The 18,195-nt window shown below is 51.8% G+C and overlaps 1 protein-coding gene across 18 annotated transcripts in view; it reads right to left on the reverse strand.

Annotated features, from left to right (window-relative positions):
* The window catches only part of madd (MAP-kinase activating death domain), a 94,943-nt gene that overhangs the window by 61,742 nt on the left and 15,006 nt on the right, over positions 1-18,195 (reverse strand). For 8 of the 18 annotated variants that reach the window (XR_009708936.1, XM_061244699.1, XM_061244704.1 and 5 more), the window contains exons 1-5: positions 12,491-12,697; positions 6,649-6,952; positions 4,169-4,300; positions 3,624-3,737; positions 3,402-3,482 (exon numbers count right to left, since the gene is read on the reverse strand). Coding sequence is in view for 17 of the 18 variants with exons in the window: in XM_061244699.1 (XP_061100683.1) it covers positions 3,402-3,482; positions 3,624-3,737; positions 4,169-4,300; positions 6,649-6,945 (624 nt within the window). In the remaining variant the exon portion in view is untranslated. Of the gene's footprint in view, positions 1-3,401; positions 3,483-3,623; positions 3,738-4,168; positions 4,301-6,648; positions 6,953-12,490; positions 13,136-14,215; positions 14,422-18,195 lie in introns of those variants that run through there. The other 10 variants (XM_061244714.1, XM_061244713.1, XM_061244706.1 and 7 more) reach the window with 3 other exon arrangements.

Consider the following 18,195-nt stretch of genomic DNA (forward strand, 5'->3'; position numbering starts at 1 on the left):
GCAGGCTTACATAAGATGCAGATCATAATTGACCTGACTGGTAACATTAAAATAGCCAATTCATAGCATACCAGTCCAATTCATATGGTACCAGTTAGGCTCTTATAAGTTTTGATACGATGCGTCTGTATGGCAATGCGTGAACTAAGGCAGAGCTCAAGCAGACCAGACTTCAGGCCCATGTGCTAATCCTATTTCACCCCTTTCTGAACTAGCCCTCTGAGTCACACATGGGCAGAACAAGTAATGACACCTGCTTGCCTTCTATCCTATATTACAGTAACATTTAAGAGGAAAGTTTATTTTAGCATATTGAAAGCTAGCATAAGAAACTGCCGATATTTCCAGGCAAAACATACCACTGAGTGAGCCATCTCAACAGAAAAGTACTTTGTAGCAAAGGGGAGTTCTACAGTCTTTTTCTACAGCCATTTTCAAGGTCCTTATTAACAGAGTTTCAGATACTCTTGCAACAAAAAAAAAAACCTTGGAAAGAACATTCTGTCTCCTCTGAAATTGAAAGGTTTATTTTGGTGCGTTGTCAGGTCCAGGATGTACTTCATACTTTGATTTATTCAGCTGCTTATTTACAATTGTATTGAATTTGAAGAAGTTTTGAGATATTCGCACTCGTGAATAGCTTATGAATTTACTTTGAGTGAATTGGTAATTTGTCAATGACATCACAGCGGAATGGCTAATCCTCTGCATGCTAATCAGCTGGCTGAGCTCATTTCAGCACTTCAGCTGCCACAGGCAGACGCCGGAGGCCTTCGTGTTCAGACTGTGGCAGGACGCTCAGATCAGCTCCTTTCTGACTTTCACAGACTGTGGAGGAGACGGGAGAGGAGACAGACGTTTCAGCCCCGGAGGGGGAGGGGAAACAGCCGGCCATTTTATCAGCGAGGTTCTATTCATAGTCAGATAATGCAGAAGAGGCTGTTTTCATGTGGAATACACGCTCTCTGATGATTCCCCTCCAGTCCTTCTCCCTGTCACTGAACATTAACGGCGCTGGAGGCCAACGCTGCCGTGCCGATATCAATGCAGTCAGACCGTAATTATGAGACAGAAGCACAGTGGAGACGGCGTAATGACAGTGTTAAAATAGACACACACACACACACACACAACACACACACACACACGCACGCATGTGAACACGAGCTGCAGGCGCCGTGTCGGGGAGACACAGCTCTAACCCCGCCTGCTGCAGAGGGCCTGATTCACAGCTCTAACCCCGCCTGCTGCAGAGGGCCTGATTCACAGCTCTAACCCCGCCTGCTGCAGAGGGCCTGATTCACAGCTCTAACCCCGCCTGCTGCAGAGGGCCTGATTCACAGCTCTAACCCCGCCTGCTGCAGAGGGCCTGATTCACAGCTCTAACCCCTCCTGCTGCAGAGGGCCTGATTCACAGCTCTAACCCCGCCTGCTGCAGAGGGCCTGATTCACAGCTCTAACCCCGCCTGCTGCAGAGGGCCTGATTCACAGCTCTAACCCCGCCTGCTGCAGAGGGCCTGATTCACAGCTCTAACCCCGCCTGCTGCAGAGGGCCTGATTCACAGCTCTAACCCCGCCTGCTGCAGAGGGCCTGATTCACAGCTCTAACCCCGCCTGCTGCAGAGGGCCTGATTCACAGCTCTAACCCCGCCTGCCGCAGAGGGCCTGATTCACGACACAGCTCTAACCCCGCCTGCTGCAGAGGGCCTGATTCACAGCTCTAACCCCTCCTGCTGCAGAGGGCCTGATTCACGACACAGCTCTAACCCCGCCTGCTGCAGAGGGCCTGATTCACGACACAGCTCTAACCCCGCCTGCCGCAGAGGGCCTGATTCACAGCTCTAACCCCGCCTGCTGCAGAGGGCCTGATTCACAGCTCTAACCCCTCCTGCTGCAGAGGGCCTGATTCACGACACAGCTCTAACCCCGCCTGCTGCAGAGGGCCTGATTCACGACACAGCTCTAACCCCGCCTGCTGCAGAGGGCCTGATTCACAGCTCTAACCCCTCCTGCTGCAGAGGGCCTGATTCACAGCTCTAACCCCGCCTGCTGCAGAGGGCCTGATTCACAGCTCTAACCCCTCCTGCTGCAGAGGGCCTGATTCACAGCTCTAACCCCGCCTGCTGCAGAGGGCCTGATTCACAGCTCTAACCCCGCCTGCCGCAGAGGGCCTGATTCACAGCTCTAACCCCGCCTGCTGCAGAGGGCCTGATTCACAGCTCTAACCCCGCCTGCCGCAGAGGGCCTGATTCACAGCTCTAACCCCGCCTGCTGCAGAGGGCCTGATTCACAGCTCTAACCCCGCCTGCTGCAGAGGGCCTGATTCACAGCTCTAACCCCGCCTGCTGCAGAGGGCCTGATTCACAGCTCATCCACGGGGCGGAAACACCTGCGCTCATTCCAGTGTATTTATCTCTGAATGGGACTCCGTCCAGAACAACAGTCACGTGAGAAAACCCCTGTTCAAGGGGTATAATCATAACATGTTAAAATCATGCACTATGCAGTTTTCCCTTTATACAAAAAATGTGCAACACTAACCCCCAACTCTCAGTACGAATGCTGTGCTTGTGCATATTAAATGACGGAAGACTGAATAGTGGAATAAAACGTGAAGTTTTGAATAAAATGAAATGTAAAATGGCGTTTGGCGTGGTGAATCAGGCCCGGAAGGCTACTTCCGATTCAGGAGACAGGAGACGGTCAGGGGAGGAGTGGTTACTGAGGTCAGAGGTCAACCCCAGGCTGTAACTGCATTACCTGCATCAGCTACGGGGGGCAGATTTAAGAGAGAGATGGGGGGGGGGGGGGGGGGGTGCAGATTTGAGAGAGATGGGGGGGGGGGGTGCAGATTTGAGAGAGAGATGAGAGGGGGGGGGGTCAACATTGTGCATCAACACATGGCAGTCATTTCTAAGCTGCTCAGAGTTTTGGCTGGTTGAGTTCTGAGTGAGGGGGAGGGTCAGAGGACAGGGAGAGCGATCGTTCACCAGCTCGCCCCGGAGACTGGAGGAGGAATCACTCACACGCGCAGCGCAAGGTTTACAGCTAAAAACCCCACCAGATCATTATAACCCCTGTAAATGTGTCACTCACACCTGCTTAGAACATATAATCACGGGAACAGATAAGATGGAAAGACATTTCAATAAATGAATTGAAAAATTTCAGCAATCAATACAAAATACTTTTCTATCATACAGGTCTTGCGTAGGACCGTGTCCCTGGAAAGAGCCTGGAGGCGTTCGCTCTTAACTGGAGCATGGAACCGCACGGAACCGCACGGAACCGCACGGAACCGCACGGAACCGCACGGAACCGCACGGAACCGCACGGAACCGCACGGAACCGCACGGAAGCGCACGGAAGCGGTGCTGCATGGCCGACAGTTCCAGCTTTACCTGCTTCAGGTGTTTCTTCAGCTCGACGGCTTCAGGCTCTGGGAGAACGGGCAGGAGCTCCGCGTTGGTGGGCTTGATGACCTGCAGGCCAGGAGAGAGTCACTCATCCCCGACCTCTGACCCCGTCACACCCCAAACCACCACTATCCGCAGCACCGGTTCTGGACCAAACAGACATTTTGATGCAGTGAATAGAGTGGCCACCGGGTTCCGCGCTCTGACCTTGTTACAGTCCAGATCCACCAGCCACACGTCGTCGGGCATTTTGAAATCGGATTTGTACAGGAAGAAGCTGGCCGGCACGCCGATGATGTACGGAGTGGGAGCGAGGAGGAGCTGAGAGGAAGCAGAGAGGAGAATTAAACCTCTTCATGTTTCTGTTTCCATAGAGGGACAAACACTACTGCTAACACAAACAGGGGGGCATTACTAATACTTTAAGAAGGCTAAAATGCAAATGAAAGGGCAACTTAAACTACAAATGCGATCAGCTTGCAGGATGTAGAGAAGAGGTCATGGCACAGGGGCCTGAGTAAGGGATAAGACTTATGACATTTCATATAAACACATCTACTGCATTACTGCTAGCGGTTGCTGCTAGCTCTACCACTGCCATTGCTACAGCTGCTTCTGCCAAGTACTGCTACTGCTAACCACAACAATGCAACTAGAGCACTACTCCAACTAACAGACAAACGGTTACAACATCCACAACACTGGCCATGGCCTTCATGTTACAGGACTGACGGGGGACAGGCAGGGCGTACCTGCTCTGCAGAGGCCATGCAGGTGGGCAGCAGGGGGATGACGGGGAACATGTACTCCAGCGGGTAGATCATGGCCACGAACGCCATGACGCTCATGGACAGGGCGTTGTAGTCCCGGGACTGCAGCACCACCTGGGGAGCGCACAGGCAGTGTCAGACACGCACCGATGCACACACACCCTGAGCGCACACACACACACACACACACACACACACAGTCTCCTGCACACACACACACCCTGAGTGCACACACACACACACAGTCTCCTGCACACACACACACCCTGAGTGCACACACACACACAGTCTCCTGCACACACACACACACACACACACACACAGTCTCCTGCACACACACCCTGAGCACGCACACACACACACAGTCTCCTGCACACACACACACACAGTCTCCTGCACACACACACACACAGTCTCCTGCACAAACACCCTGAGCACGCACACACACACAGTCTCCTGCACACACACACACACACAGTTTCCTGCACAAACACCCTGAGCGCACACACACACAGTCTCCTGCACACACACCCTGAGTGCGCACACACACACACCCTCAGCACACACACACACACACACACACAGTCTCCTGCATACACACAGTCTCCTGCACACACACACCCTCAGCACACACACAGTCTCCTGCACACACACACACACACACCCACCCTCAGCATGCACACACCCTCAGCACACACACGGTCTCCTGCACACACACACCCTGAGCGCACACACACACCCTCAGCACACACACACGGTCTCCTGTTGTGACACGGGGTCGATTGTGTGAGTGTGTGTATGAATGGGTGAATGAGAAGCATCAATTGTACAGCGCTTTGGATAAAGGCGCTATATAAATGCCAACCATTTACCATTTACTTGGAAGGTTTGTGTAAGCAGTTATTCTGAATCATGAAATTGCTCACATAAGACAAACATTGGGAACAGAATGTGCCTCGGACCGTACTGAAATACTAATGGTAGTGGCGGATGCGGTGACTGAATTCAGCCACAGGGTGTCACTGTTTGCATTGCTGGAGGAGCTGAAGAGCTGTCGAGATCAATGATACTCAGACAGAGGCCTGGAGGAAGAGACAGAGGAAAATAAGTACGTGCGTATGCATGAGAGGGAGAGAGAGCGTGTGTATCTGCATGGACGTGTGCATGACAGCGAGATAGGCCTAGAGCTTTATGCCCGAGTCGAGTACGTGCGAGAGAGGCAGAGAGCAGGTGTGCTTTTGTGTACAACACGCAAGAAGAAAGGGAGAGGTAAATGGGTAGCTGTACATCCAAATCGAGTAGTGTGTGCGTGTGAGTGTGTGTGCGTGCGCGCGTGCGTGTGAGTGTGTGTGTATATGTGTGTGTCTGAGTGTGTGCGTGTGCGAGTGCGTGTGTGTGCGTGAGCATGAGCGTGCGCGTGCGCGTATATGTGTGTGTGTGAGTGTTTGTGCGTGAGCGTGCGTGTGCGTGTGTGTGTGTGTGTGTATATGTGTGTGTCTGAGTGTGGGCGTGTGCGTGTGTGTGTATATGTGTGTGTCTGAGTGTGGGCGTGTGCGTGTGCGTGTGTGTGTATATGTGTGTGTCTGAGTGTGGGCGTGTGCGTGTGTGTGTGTGTGTGTGTGTGCGTGTGCGTGAGCGTGCGAGTGCGTATGCCTGTGCGTGTGCGTGTGTAAGTGTGTGTGTGTCAGAGACAGAAAGAAAAAGGAGGTGAATGGGCAGAGCATTATGTTTGAAATGAAAAAGGGCACAACCATTCAGAATGACCCGACTGCACTGGCCAGGAGCAGAAATGTGACACCCAGACTCAGCTGCCAGGTCCTAGGGCAAACAGGATGACTAACAGAGCTCACCTTGTGCTCACTGCAAGACTGAGGGGATCACTGCAGGACTGAGGGGCTCACTGCAGGACTGAGTGGCTCACTGCAGGACTGAGGGGCTCCAGCAGGACTGAGGGGCTCCAGCAGGACTGAGTGGCTCACTGCAGGACTGAGGGGCTCACTGCAGGACTGAGGGGCTCACTGCAGGACTGAGGGGCTCACTGCAGGACTGAGGGGCCCCAGCAGGAGTGAGGGGCTCCAGCAGGACTGTGTGGCTCACTGCAGGAGTGAGGGGCTCATTGCAGGACTGAGGGGCTCACAGTAGGACTGAGTGGCTCCAGCAGGACTGAGAGGCTCCAGCAGGACTGAGGGGCTCACTGCAGGACTGAGTGACTCACTGCAGAAGTGAGGAGCTCACTGCAGGACTGAGGGGCTCCAGTAGGACTGAGGGGCTCCAGCAGGACTGAGGGGCAGGACTGAGGGGCTCACTGCAGAACTGAGTGGCTCACTGCAGGACTGAGGGGCTCCAGTATGACTGAGTGGCTCACTGCAGGACTGAGGGGCTCCAGCAGGACTGAGGGGCTCACTGCAGGACTGAGGGGCTCCAGCAGGACTGAGGGGCTCCAGCAGGACTGAGGGGCTCACCTTGTGCTCCAGCAGGATGCAGCTGAGCACCTGCAGGCAGGCGTCCACGCCGAGCAGCTCCAAGGGCAGGTGCAGGGGGAAGTCCACCATGGAGAAGCGGGAGGAGTCGGGCAGGGCGAAGGTGAGGGCGGGCTGGAGCTCCCGGGGGAGGACCTCCACATCCACACGCCTCTGCCCCGCGGCCGGGACCGGGGACCGGAGCAGCCGGTACACCCACGACTCGATCTCCCGCAGGTCCTGCAGGAGAGCGCTGCTCTTCTCCTCCATCAGCAGGGCTCCCGTGAACACACGCCACATCGTGTCCCTGTAAAACAGTGCGTCAGTGAACACCTGCCACATTGTGTCCCTGTAAAACATTACATTACATTACAAGGCATTTAGCAGACGCTCTTATCCAGAGCGACGTACAACGAAGTGCAGATGAACACCTGCCACATTGTGTCCCTGTAAAGCAGTGAGCCAGTGAACACCTACCATATTGTACCCCTACTACAAAGCAACAAGTTTTCAATGAGCCAATACATCAATACAGCTGACAACTGGGATTACTGGAAGATGGTGTATGGACTCAGAGAACTGCTGCCCCCCAGCTGGACCCCAATACACACAAGATCATGATTCATCAGAAGCAGAATCTGACCACTGGCTCATTATCAAGGTGAATCAGAAAAGCAACCTGATCAGTCTAATAGTACCATAAGAGTAGGTCTGATAAGTCAGGCTAGTTTTTGGCGTTTTAAAGGTCAGCGGTAATCCACTCTTTCCCCAATGGAAGCATCGTCTTCGTCCTAAGTTTATATTCAGTTATTAAACAAAGGGCAGACTGACAGAACTCATGGTGAATCACTGGGGAAGAGCTGGAGGGAGCTTCATTAGTGCTGTGCACCAGCAGGAGCTCCAGAGGGCTGCATGAGCTGGAGCCGAGGGCAGCTGGTGGGGAGGGGGCAGAGGCAGGGGGTATTTACAGGGGAGGGGGCAGAAGCAGGGGGTATTTACGGGGGAGGGGGCAGAGGCAGGGGGTATTTACAGGGGAGGGGGCAGAGGCAGGGGGTATTTACGGGGGAGGGGGCAGAGGCAGGGGGTATTTACAGGAGCGCTGGAGTCTGCCGTCAGGGGAAATGAGATCAAACCTGCGTGGCAGGAGGCGTTACCATGGCTACCCTTCAGCACTTCCGCCAGACCTCCCTGCTCCCACTGAAGAGGCGTCAGAACATCGGGAGCTCACAGGGCACGGGCCGACACTTTCTGGCAAAAATGACTGAACTTGGGAATACGCCTTGTTCTGTCATTTTTCTCTCAACACTGGTCAGGCCTTTGAATTCCTGCACTGATCTGACAATCAGAACAAACGGCAGCTCTGCAGAGGGCTAGCCTGCTGTGCGCGATGGCTCATCCATGGGGAGCCAGGACTCTCAATCTGCCATGAAGCCTGTTTCCCCCGGCTGCTGAGTGGCGTTATGTAAGGCTCAACGCTGCTGCCAGAGCTCAGATGTCATAAAGCTGAGAGGGACTTGTGTGACTGAGGGCACGGGACGCGCCTCTGCCCTCCGACGCAGCACAGCGCGGCAGGGAACGGGCTTCCGGGCCGTCCTCGGACAGAAACATGAGCTCAGATTCACAGACTACCCGTCCTGCCAGATTGTTCCTAAACGTGACACACGGGGCTTAAGGCGACAGACGCCTGGCTATAAGAAAGAGCCATCTGTGAAACGGAAAGGAGCCAGATTCATCGCACACTGCAAAGTTCTCCATCGTCATGTCATTCCAGCATCCATAACCCATGGGAGTTGTGATCTAACAGCCTCCAAAGCTCCCCGTCTTTTCAAACAATTACTGCTGGAGTCTGCAGCCTAAAATGGCACCAGGGCCCTTTTTGGGGGTTGCTCTAGACCCCATAGAATCAGGCAGAGCTTTGCTTCAGGCTGTAAGAACAAGGTCCATAATTCAGAAAAACTGGTACTCCAGTAATTTCCTGCAATATATGACTGTAATAATGAGTATATGACTGACATATTCATTGTTGCACTTTCAGATATTCCTTATTTCCCTCCAACATATTCAAAATATAATTCTACCATGTGAATGCACACTGATGTGAGAAGGCAAAGCAACGTTATGTCTGGACTTCCGGAAAAGGTCAATAAGAGACAATGAAAGGCTGACTGCAGCTCTCTGTTCCACTGTCAGCAGGCAAACCTTTTCTCTGCACCCCGGGAGGAACCTGCAAAGCACAGGCAGTTACACAACAGCGGTCATGCAAGGATACCAAGCACATCTGCTTCTGCTCCACGGATACAACATCCCACTAAATCTGCTGCTCCAGATACCACATCCCACTAAATCTGCTGCTCCAGATACCACATCCCGCTAAATATGCTGCTCCACAGATACAACATCCCGCTAAACCTGCTGCTCCAGATACCACATCCCGCTAAATCTGCTGCTCCAGATACCACATCCCGCTAAATCTGCTGCTCCAGATACAACATCCCGCTAAATCTGCTGCTCCAGATACCACATCCCGCTAAATCTGCTGCTCCAGATACCACATCCCGCTAAATCTGCTGCTCCAGATACCACATCCCGCTAAATCTGCTGCTCCACAGATACAACATCCCGCTAAATCTGCTGCTCGATACCACATCCCGCTAAATCTGCTGCTCCAGATACAACATCCCGCTAAATCTGCTGCTCCAGATACAACATCCCGCTAAATCTGCTGCTCCAGATACAACATCCCGCTAAATCTGCTGCTCCAGATACCACATCCCACTAAATCTGCTGCTCCAGATACAACATCCCGCTAAATCTGCTGCTCCACAGATACAACATCCCGCTAAATCTGCTGCTCCAGATACCACATCCCACTAAATCTGCTGCTCCAGATACAACATCCCGCTAAATCTGCTGCTCCACAGATACAACATCCCGCTAAATCTGCTGCTCCAGATACAACATCCCGCTAAATCTGCTGCTCCAGATACAACATCCCGCTAAATCTGCTGCTCCAGATACCACATCCCGCTAAATCTGCTGCTCCAGATACCACATCCCGCTAAATCTGCTGCTCCAGATACCACACATCCCACTAAATCTGCTGCTCCAGATACCACACATCCCACTAAACCTGCTGCTCCAGATACCACACATCCCACTAAACCTGCTGCTCCATGAACTGGCTTCATGCTCCACTGAACAGCACAGACCATGAACATATCCCAGGGGTTCAGCTGGCAGAAGATCCACAATGAAGGCGCAGCTGAATGTACTAAACAGAGCACATTTTACTGGCGGGGGAGAGTGTGCATTGTGCATCTGTGTGTTAATGCACACCGTGCATTAATGTGATACCATGGCTGTGTGTTGATGCACACCGTGCATTACTGTGATACCATGGCTGTGTTGATGCACACCGTGCATTACTGTGATACCATGGCTGTGTTGATGCACACCGTGCATTACTGTGATACCATGGCTGTGTGTCTGCGTGTTTGACACCATATGCACATGCATCCCATCTGTCTTTATGTGAGCGAGAGAGAGAGGGAGAGAGGGCAAGAGGGAGGGAGAGAGAGAGGGAGAGAGAGGGGAGAGAGAAGAGGGAGAAGGCGAAAGAGAGGGAGAGAGAGAGATGCCCTTTTGCATGTGCCTTGTCATATCCTCTCCTGAGCTCCACTAAACGTAGCTGACTTGACATGAATCAGCCTGAGACACCAGGCCTAGGGTCACTCTAACCTGCTCTGCTCTGCTCCGCCTCACACCCTGCGTTATTCCAGCTCTCATCAGATGTGATGTCTGCTCTCAGATTAGGGGGAATGTGTTGTAAATGTGCAGCAGTGTTAGGCCTGACACAGGGCACTCCAGGACACCCTGTGATCAGAGCAGAACCTCTTCCTGCACCTCGTGTAGTAGACGTTCCTCTTCCTGCTCCCAGCTGGCTGGCGGCCTGGACCGTGTGCCAGCGAGTGTGGAGCCCTCATTATTCCTGAGCTTTCTGTCAGGTCAGCAATTACACACAGTCCATCTAATCACCACTTGTGCTGAGGCCTCTGAGTCAGATAATACCCATCCTCCTCTCCCCCTCTCCTGCTCTCCTTCTCTCCTTCTCTCCCTCTCTCCTCCTCTTCTCCTCTCCTCCTGCTCTCCTCCTCTCCTGCTGCTCTCCTCCTCTCCTGCTCTCCTCCTGCTCTCCTCCTCGTCTCCTTCTCCTCCTCCTCCTCTCCTGCTCTCCTCCTCTCCGGTGGTGAAAGTGGGCAGGCTTAATGTGTTGGTGGTGTTGACCGTGGGATTTTACAAGCTAAATGAAGCCCAGTAAGTCTAAAGGACAGTACAAATCACACTCACCTACATCACACTCTCCTACACACACTCTCCAACATCACACATCACACTCTCCTACACACACTCACCTACACACAACACGCATTACAAACTCCCTGCACCATTGAACGCGTTCATCGTCCACTGCTAGGTACAAATAAGCTGTACTATGTTGTAAAAATATAAAACAAGCTGAGAGTAACATTCACAGGTAGCTTTAACTACACAATAGCAAAATAAAATAGCAGGAAATAGCAGGAGAATTCTGTACACTAAACCACAACAGCAATTCGACAGCACACTTTTTTAAAAGGCCTTCTTGGACTGTTTATATAGATGTAATGTAATCAGTTCACATTACCCAGCTCACTGAGGGACAGTACGCCTTATGATGAAGAAACACACAACTTTAACTGCCATATAAACTCAGAAAACCAAGTACCTCTGGCACAGCCACTGGGGTGTGAAAACGCAGCTTCTCCATTAAGCCGGCACCATCAACACTGCCCAAGCGGGAGATATTGCGCTAGGAATTACATTCATAAGGACCAAAATCTATGTGGGTTTCTGGAACCTACAGGTCCATGAATCCAGCAGTGTCAAACACTGCTCCTGTTCTGTCTGACAAGGTGCTTTAATTACAAAGTCATCTCAGGAGAGTTCTCACTGCAGGCTTTGAATTATTATCTTTAGGTACTATATAAGCTAAGCAAAGGCAGGATGTAATAAATCAGAATATAAACAACATAATTCCCCAGACTGAACCAAACATAATATGCATGTGTGAGTGATGCAACACAGCGATGTGGAAAAGAAAGCACATGGATTCTGCGCCCTGCATACTCTAATCCTCCTCTAGCCCTTTGATTTTGTCAATATTCATTCAACCAATAATGAGCCAACATGCAGTCCTCTGAGAAACAGTAAGTGCACCCCATGACTCAGCGACTTGTACAACCCTCCTTAGTAAGGAGGCCAATCACTCTCTGTACACAGTATCATTCATCAGCCAATCAGTCTCTTGCATCGCACAGAATGATATTCTGGCCCACTGCTCCTCAGAAACCTGCCTCAGCTCACTGTATGAAAGATTGTCCAGCAGCCAGCACTGGTGCAAGACTGAGATAAACCATCTCAAGTCTGACAGGATGGAAGAGTTCACCTCCCAGAACATCATGATCCCAGGGGAGGAAGGGGTCAGAGAGAGGCATGCATTTCATGAATGAACAAGAGGTTTGACCCAATGGCAACCCGAGCAGATGCCTTGTGCGTGTGGCTCTTGGTACGAGCACAGGGTTCAAGCGCCCTACACACAGCTCAGGAGCAAACACGGGTGACTCCACCCCTTAGGTATACATCCATGACCTCCAGCCTACAATACCTCCCAGGGCAGCCATCACCATTAACCAGGGATCTAGGATTCCAACCCAGGTCATACATAATATATAATCAAATATTTACACGGCACGACTGATCCCAAATGAGCCCTGAAGGGCGATTCCCCGGACAGCAGCGGGCTCACCTCTGCACGCCCTTGGGGATGCCGGCCTTCTGGGTGAGCCTCTCGCTGCAGCAGTCCACCAGCCTCTTCAGGATGTACAGGCACTCCCGGAAGGTGGAGAAGAAGGGGTAGTGGCTGAGGATGCAGAGGGAGGTGAGGGTGCTGTTGCGGTTCCGGGGGGCCAGCTTGGCGCTCCTCTTGGCCCGCGGGGACGGGCCGGCGTCGGGCGCAGGGTCGCCCGCCGGGGGGGGCAGGGACGACCCGCTCCCCGAGCTCTCGCTGCCGGCCTCGTCGGGCCCCGCCCCCTCCGCCTCGTCCCCCCCGGCGGGCGGCTCGGGGCCCTGGGGGGCCTGCGGGGCCCTGGGGGGCCGCTCCCGGTCGCGGCCGCGGTGGCCCTCGCGCTCGGCCCTGCCCAGGCGGCGCTGGAAGGAGCGGTAGAAGTTGACGCAGATGCCGTAGCGCGTCACGCCCGAGTCCTTGTCCGTCAGCGTGAAGACGAAGGACGTGTCGTCCCGCAGACTCAGACGCCGCTGCCGCACGCTCAGGCAGCCCTCCGGCTGGCAGAAGAACACCACGTCCGGGGGCAGGGGGAAGTCTGCGTGGTCCTCCAGGGGGTAGCGCCGCAGGAGCTGGGGGGTCTGGGCCACGCTGTCACTGCTGGGCTGCCTGAGGGAGGGAGGGGCACAGCCTGTCACTCAAACACACACCCTGAGGGAGGGAGGAGCACAGCCTGTCACTCAAACACACACCCTGAGGGAGGGAGGGGCACAGCCTGTCACTCAAACACACACCCTGAGGGAGGGAGGGGCACAGCCTGTCACTCAAACACACACCCTGAGGGAGGGAGGGGCACAGCCTGTCACTCAAACACACACCCTGAGGGAGGGAGGGGCACAGCCTGTCACTCAAACACACACCCTGAGGGAGGGAGGGGCACAGCCTGTCACTCAAACACACACCCTGAGGGAGGGAGGGGCACAGCCTGTCACTCAAACACACACCCTGAGGGAGGGAGGGGCACAGCCTGTCACTCAAACACACACGCAGGCTCTGCTTTACGTGCCATGCATGCGTTTACTGGCCTCTTTTCGCCCTACAATCTACCATCTGCCCGTCCACAAGCAGGCAGACAGGGATAGTGTTAGTTGGAGTGAGGGGAAAAGGACTGCTTCTTCTTGTGTAGAGACGTTGGTTGTTTTTACAGCCCGTTTACATTTAGCGCCTCTAGTGGAACCTTTTTTTTTTTTTTGCATCTCTTCAATAGCTAACCAAATAATGCGCAAACATGAAAAAACACAATTTGCTCATATTGCCAAATCGATTACTTCACATTAATGAAAATAATACAGGACAGACTGATACCAACTGTGGCATTAAGTCACCTCGTCCCTGCGTAAGAGTAAGAAATTCCTCTGAGCAGACCTTTGGGTGGCCTGACCTGTTTGTGCAGACATTTATGGTTGTATTTTCCTTTTAGCTCGCTTTGTCTTTTTGAATGGTGTATGCACAGGGCTTACTTTGTGCACTTGTGCACTTTTTGCTTAGGTCTGAGGTCAGAGGACAGAATCTATCTGGTTCAATGTGGTTACGTTGTCAGTCTGGCCTAATTCTACAGCAGGGGTTATCGGAAGGGAGAACACAGTTTTAGAAACACTTCTGAAGCTACATAAAGCCATCAGGCCTGATCAGCGGACTGAAACGGGGGGTTTGTGATCTGTGGACGCGGCTGAACGGGACCACACCCACCTGGCTCCGACGACCACCAGGTAGTCCAGAAGACGGGGGCAGGGCTTCTTCTTCTCCATGCTGAAAGACGCCCGCCTCCGCCCGCCGCCTGGAGAACAGCTGAGAGACGGAGCGAGAGACCTAGGACCGGGAGGGGGTCTCAGCCGTCCTGGGAGTCATCGCCAGGAAAACCCGCTGTGGTGGAAACCCGCTGTGGTGGAAATGACCTGCAGGGTAATGATGAGGAAAAAGGTGTGAGGAGGCTTAAGAAACATCTGACGTCAACAATAACAAGACCCTATACATCACTGTCAAAGACCCTATACATCACTGTCAAAGACCCTATACATCACTGTCAAAGACCCTATACATCACTGTCAAAGACCCTATACATTACTGTCAAAGACCCTATACATTACTGTCAAAGACCCTATACATCACTGTCAAAGACCCTATACATTACTGTCAAAGACCACTGTCAAAAATCTTGAGGAGAAATAAGGAGTGTACTGACAACGCCAGGGCACTGACACAACGCCAGTGTACTGACACAACAGCACAGTGTACCGACACAACAGCACAGTGTACCGACACAACAGCACAGTGTACTGACACAACGCCAGTGTACTGACACAACGCCACAGGGTACTGACACAACAGCACAGTGTACTGACACAACGCCAGTGTACTGACACAACGCCACAGGGTACTGACACAACGCCACAGGGTACTGACACAACGCCACAGGGTACTGACACAACAGCACTTTGTGCACCTACTACTCCACTCCGCTTCGTAGCCAATCAGCAGCGCTGGTCGTGCCCTGAATGCACTTACTGTCACCTTGGATGAAAGCGTCTCTCTAATGAATGCTGGTAATGACTGCTGGTAATGGCTGCTGGTAATGGCTGCTGGTAATGGCTGCTGGTAATGAATGCTGGTAATGAATGCTGGTAATGGCTGCTGGTAATGGCTGCTGGTAATGGCTGCTGGTAATGAATGCTGGTAATGGCTGCTGGTAATGGCTGCTGGTAATGGCTGCTGGTAATGGCTGCTGGTAATTGCTGCTGGTAATGGCTGCTGGTAATGAATGCTGGTAATGAATGCTGGTAATGAATGCTGGTAATGGCTGCTGGTAATGGCTGCTGGTAATGGCTGCTGGTAATGGCTGCTGGTAATGAATGCTGGTAATGACTGCTGGTAATGAATGCTGGTAATGACTGCTGGTAATGACTGCTGGTAATGAATGCTGGTAATGGCTGCTGGTAATGGCTGCTGGTAATGGCTGCTGGTAATGGCTGCTGGTAATGGCTGCTGGTAATGACTGCTGGTAATGACTGCTGGTAATGAATGCTGGTAATGAATGCTGGTAATGAATGCTGGTAATGAATGCTGGTAATGACTGCTGGTAATGAATGCTGGTGATGAATGCTGGTGATGAATGCTGGTAATGAATGCTGGTGATGAATGCTGGTGATGAATGCTGGTGATGAATGCTGGTAATGAATGCTGGTGATGAATGCTGGTAATGGCTGCTGGTAATGGCTGCTGGTAATGGCTGCTGGTAATGAATGCTGGTAATGGCTGCTGGTAATGAATGCTGGTGAGGCTGCTAAGATGAGCCTGTGAGTGACTCCTCTGACATTCCCACCTCATTACAATCAGTGCAACGGCTGAAGTTCAGAAAGGCCATCATCAAATTAAGCAAATGTAAATACTCCAATATTTAACTATATATTTCAATTCAAATATTTCACTGGATGAGGATGTAATACTCACACGTCACCCCCCTGCTTACTTCCCTCCACTGGCTGCCTGTCATGGCTCGCATCAAATTCAAAACATTGGTGCTAGCCTTCCAAGCAGTTAAAGGGTCTTCCCCAGCTTATCTACAAACAATCATCAGACCCTACACCCCTGCCAGACCTCTTCGTTCAGCCTACACAGGCCGCTTGGCACCTGCCCCTCTCCGAACCTCCACCTCACGCTCACGACTACTGTCAGTTCTGGCTCCACGGTGGTGGAACGAACTCCCCGTTGAGGTCAGAACTGAAGAACCTCTCCCCACCTTCAAGCGCAAGCTGAAGACACACCTCTTCAAGCAGCACCTCTCCCCATCCCTCCCTACCTCCCTGTGAACCTTAATTGTTGTCTCTGTGACTCTGTGGCTTTGTGTATCGGTATTTTTAGTTAGCTAGGTAAGCAGTGTTTGGATAGTGAACTTTGGTCACTTTTGCTCTGTTGTTTGTTTCTTTGTTCAAAATAAATAAATAAATAAATAATTGGCCCTCGTCCTTATCTTTGTTGTACAGGTAGCAGTTGAAATTGTACTCTAGGGTCTTTCAGCGAACTTATCCCTGGTTATGGGTATGCACTTTGTTGTACGTCGCTCTGGATAAGAGCGTCTGCCAAATGCCAATAATGTAATGTAATGTAATGTAATGCAATGTAATGCAATAGCTCATGTAATGTTGTATTTTTAGTCCTGGTTTGAAAGGAAGCCCAGTTCAATATTGAGGATTTGAAGTCACTGTCAGTCATTAAATGTCACTGGCTCTTTTGTTTGGGATACAAAGCCTTGACCTGTCAGCACCAGGGTCGTACACTCCAAGGTTTAAGAGCACACAGTTCGTGGAAACAGTTCTCTGGTCAGTGACTGTACATAACTATGCGGTTTCAATGCACAAATTTCATGAATCCAAAAAGCAACGCATCTTACATTAATAGATGAGTGAAACAGAGAAATGTGTATATTCTTACACTGAACGGCATCCCGTTATCTGGCGGTGGAGACAGTGTGACACATCCATGAGAATATATCACCCATCTGCCGCTCCTCACTCCAGATGACAGACGCTTTCGCTCAAGCGTGCGAAACATGGTCGCACATTAGGTCTATTTGGGTTGATACGGCATGGAGTTCAGGAGTTCAATCGCCCCCAATTGTCAACACTAGCTGAGCAATGACAGGGAATGAAAACTTTTGTGTTTTATATTAAACATGCTCTGCCGTTTCAATAAGAACATGAAATACATATCCTTGAGCTTTCATTCACGAGTTTTCATCTTGCATTGGCCGCCAAGAGGCCAACTCGCATCATAATTCAGCCTCGTAATGGTAATTTAGTAATAGGCCTATATATATATATATTTGTTTGAATCGACATACATAGCCTACAAAAATGCAACGCAAGCAATATAAAACAGGTGAACATTAAAACAAACATAATGGCCGGTAGAAACAGACTGTGACAGGTCTATTACTGCAGTAGAAACGCCGCAGGATACATTTCTTTCCCGCGACACCCCTACTCTAAATGGGACTCACACACAGATCGCTCGTAAACAAGAGCATTGATCTTCGACCCTGGCCTGCCGCAGCAGAGATGAGCGCCTAACTGAGCATTCGGCTTGGGCAGCAGTTTTTGCACGCGGCTGAAATAAATTTAAAAAATTGACGCGCTGAGGATGATCTGGCGAGAAAGCACGAGAGATCACGCAAGGGAGAGAGTGTATGAGCACCTGATTCACAGAGAACTCGCTCGTGCTGTGCTCTGCCCAATACACGCTTGGGCAGAGCGCAGACACCATTCTCCGCCCGTTAAATGTAAACCACGTCCCATTTACCTCAGCAAATTGAGCGACTTTATGAGTCCACTCATTTAGCAAACAGCACGGGGACATTTCAGGCACCCCTTCCCACTTTGCTGCAGCGATTAGCACTTTATAAACCAGATAAGACTCTCCAAATGAATGGCGCTGGAATTTCTGAGAACTCTGTAAAGGCAGAAGGGCTGTGTGGCCACGGCCGGGCCCCGAACCTCACGCTGCGCAGTCGTTAGAGTTACCCGACAAACGGACCAGAACGGCATTATCGCATCAACCTTTATTCTCTTTGGGCAGAGCAGTGAAGCCGTGGCAGGAAATGTACACAGGCGCTCAATCAACCACGTGAACTGAGCAGCCCCGTGCAGTGCAAACAGAAACAGGGCAGGGCAGGG

Source organism: Conger conger, chromosome 6 (genome assembly GCF_963514075.1).
Source record: "Conger conger chromosome 6, fConCon1.1, whole genome shotgun sequence".
NCBI classification, from domain to species: Eukaryota; Metazoa; Chordata; class Actinopteri; order Anguilliformes; family Congridae; genus Conger; species Conger conger.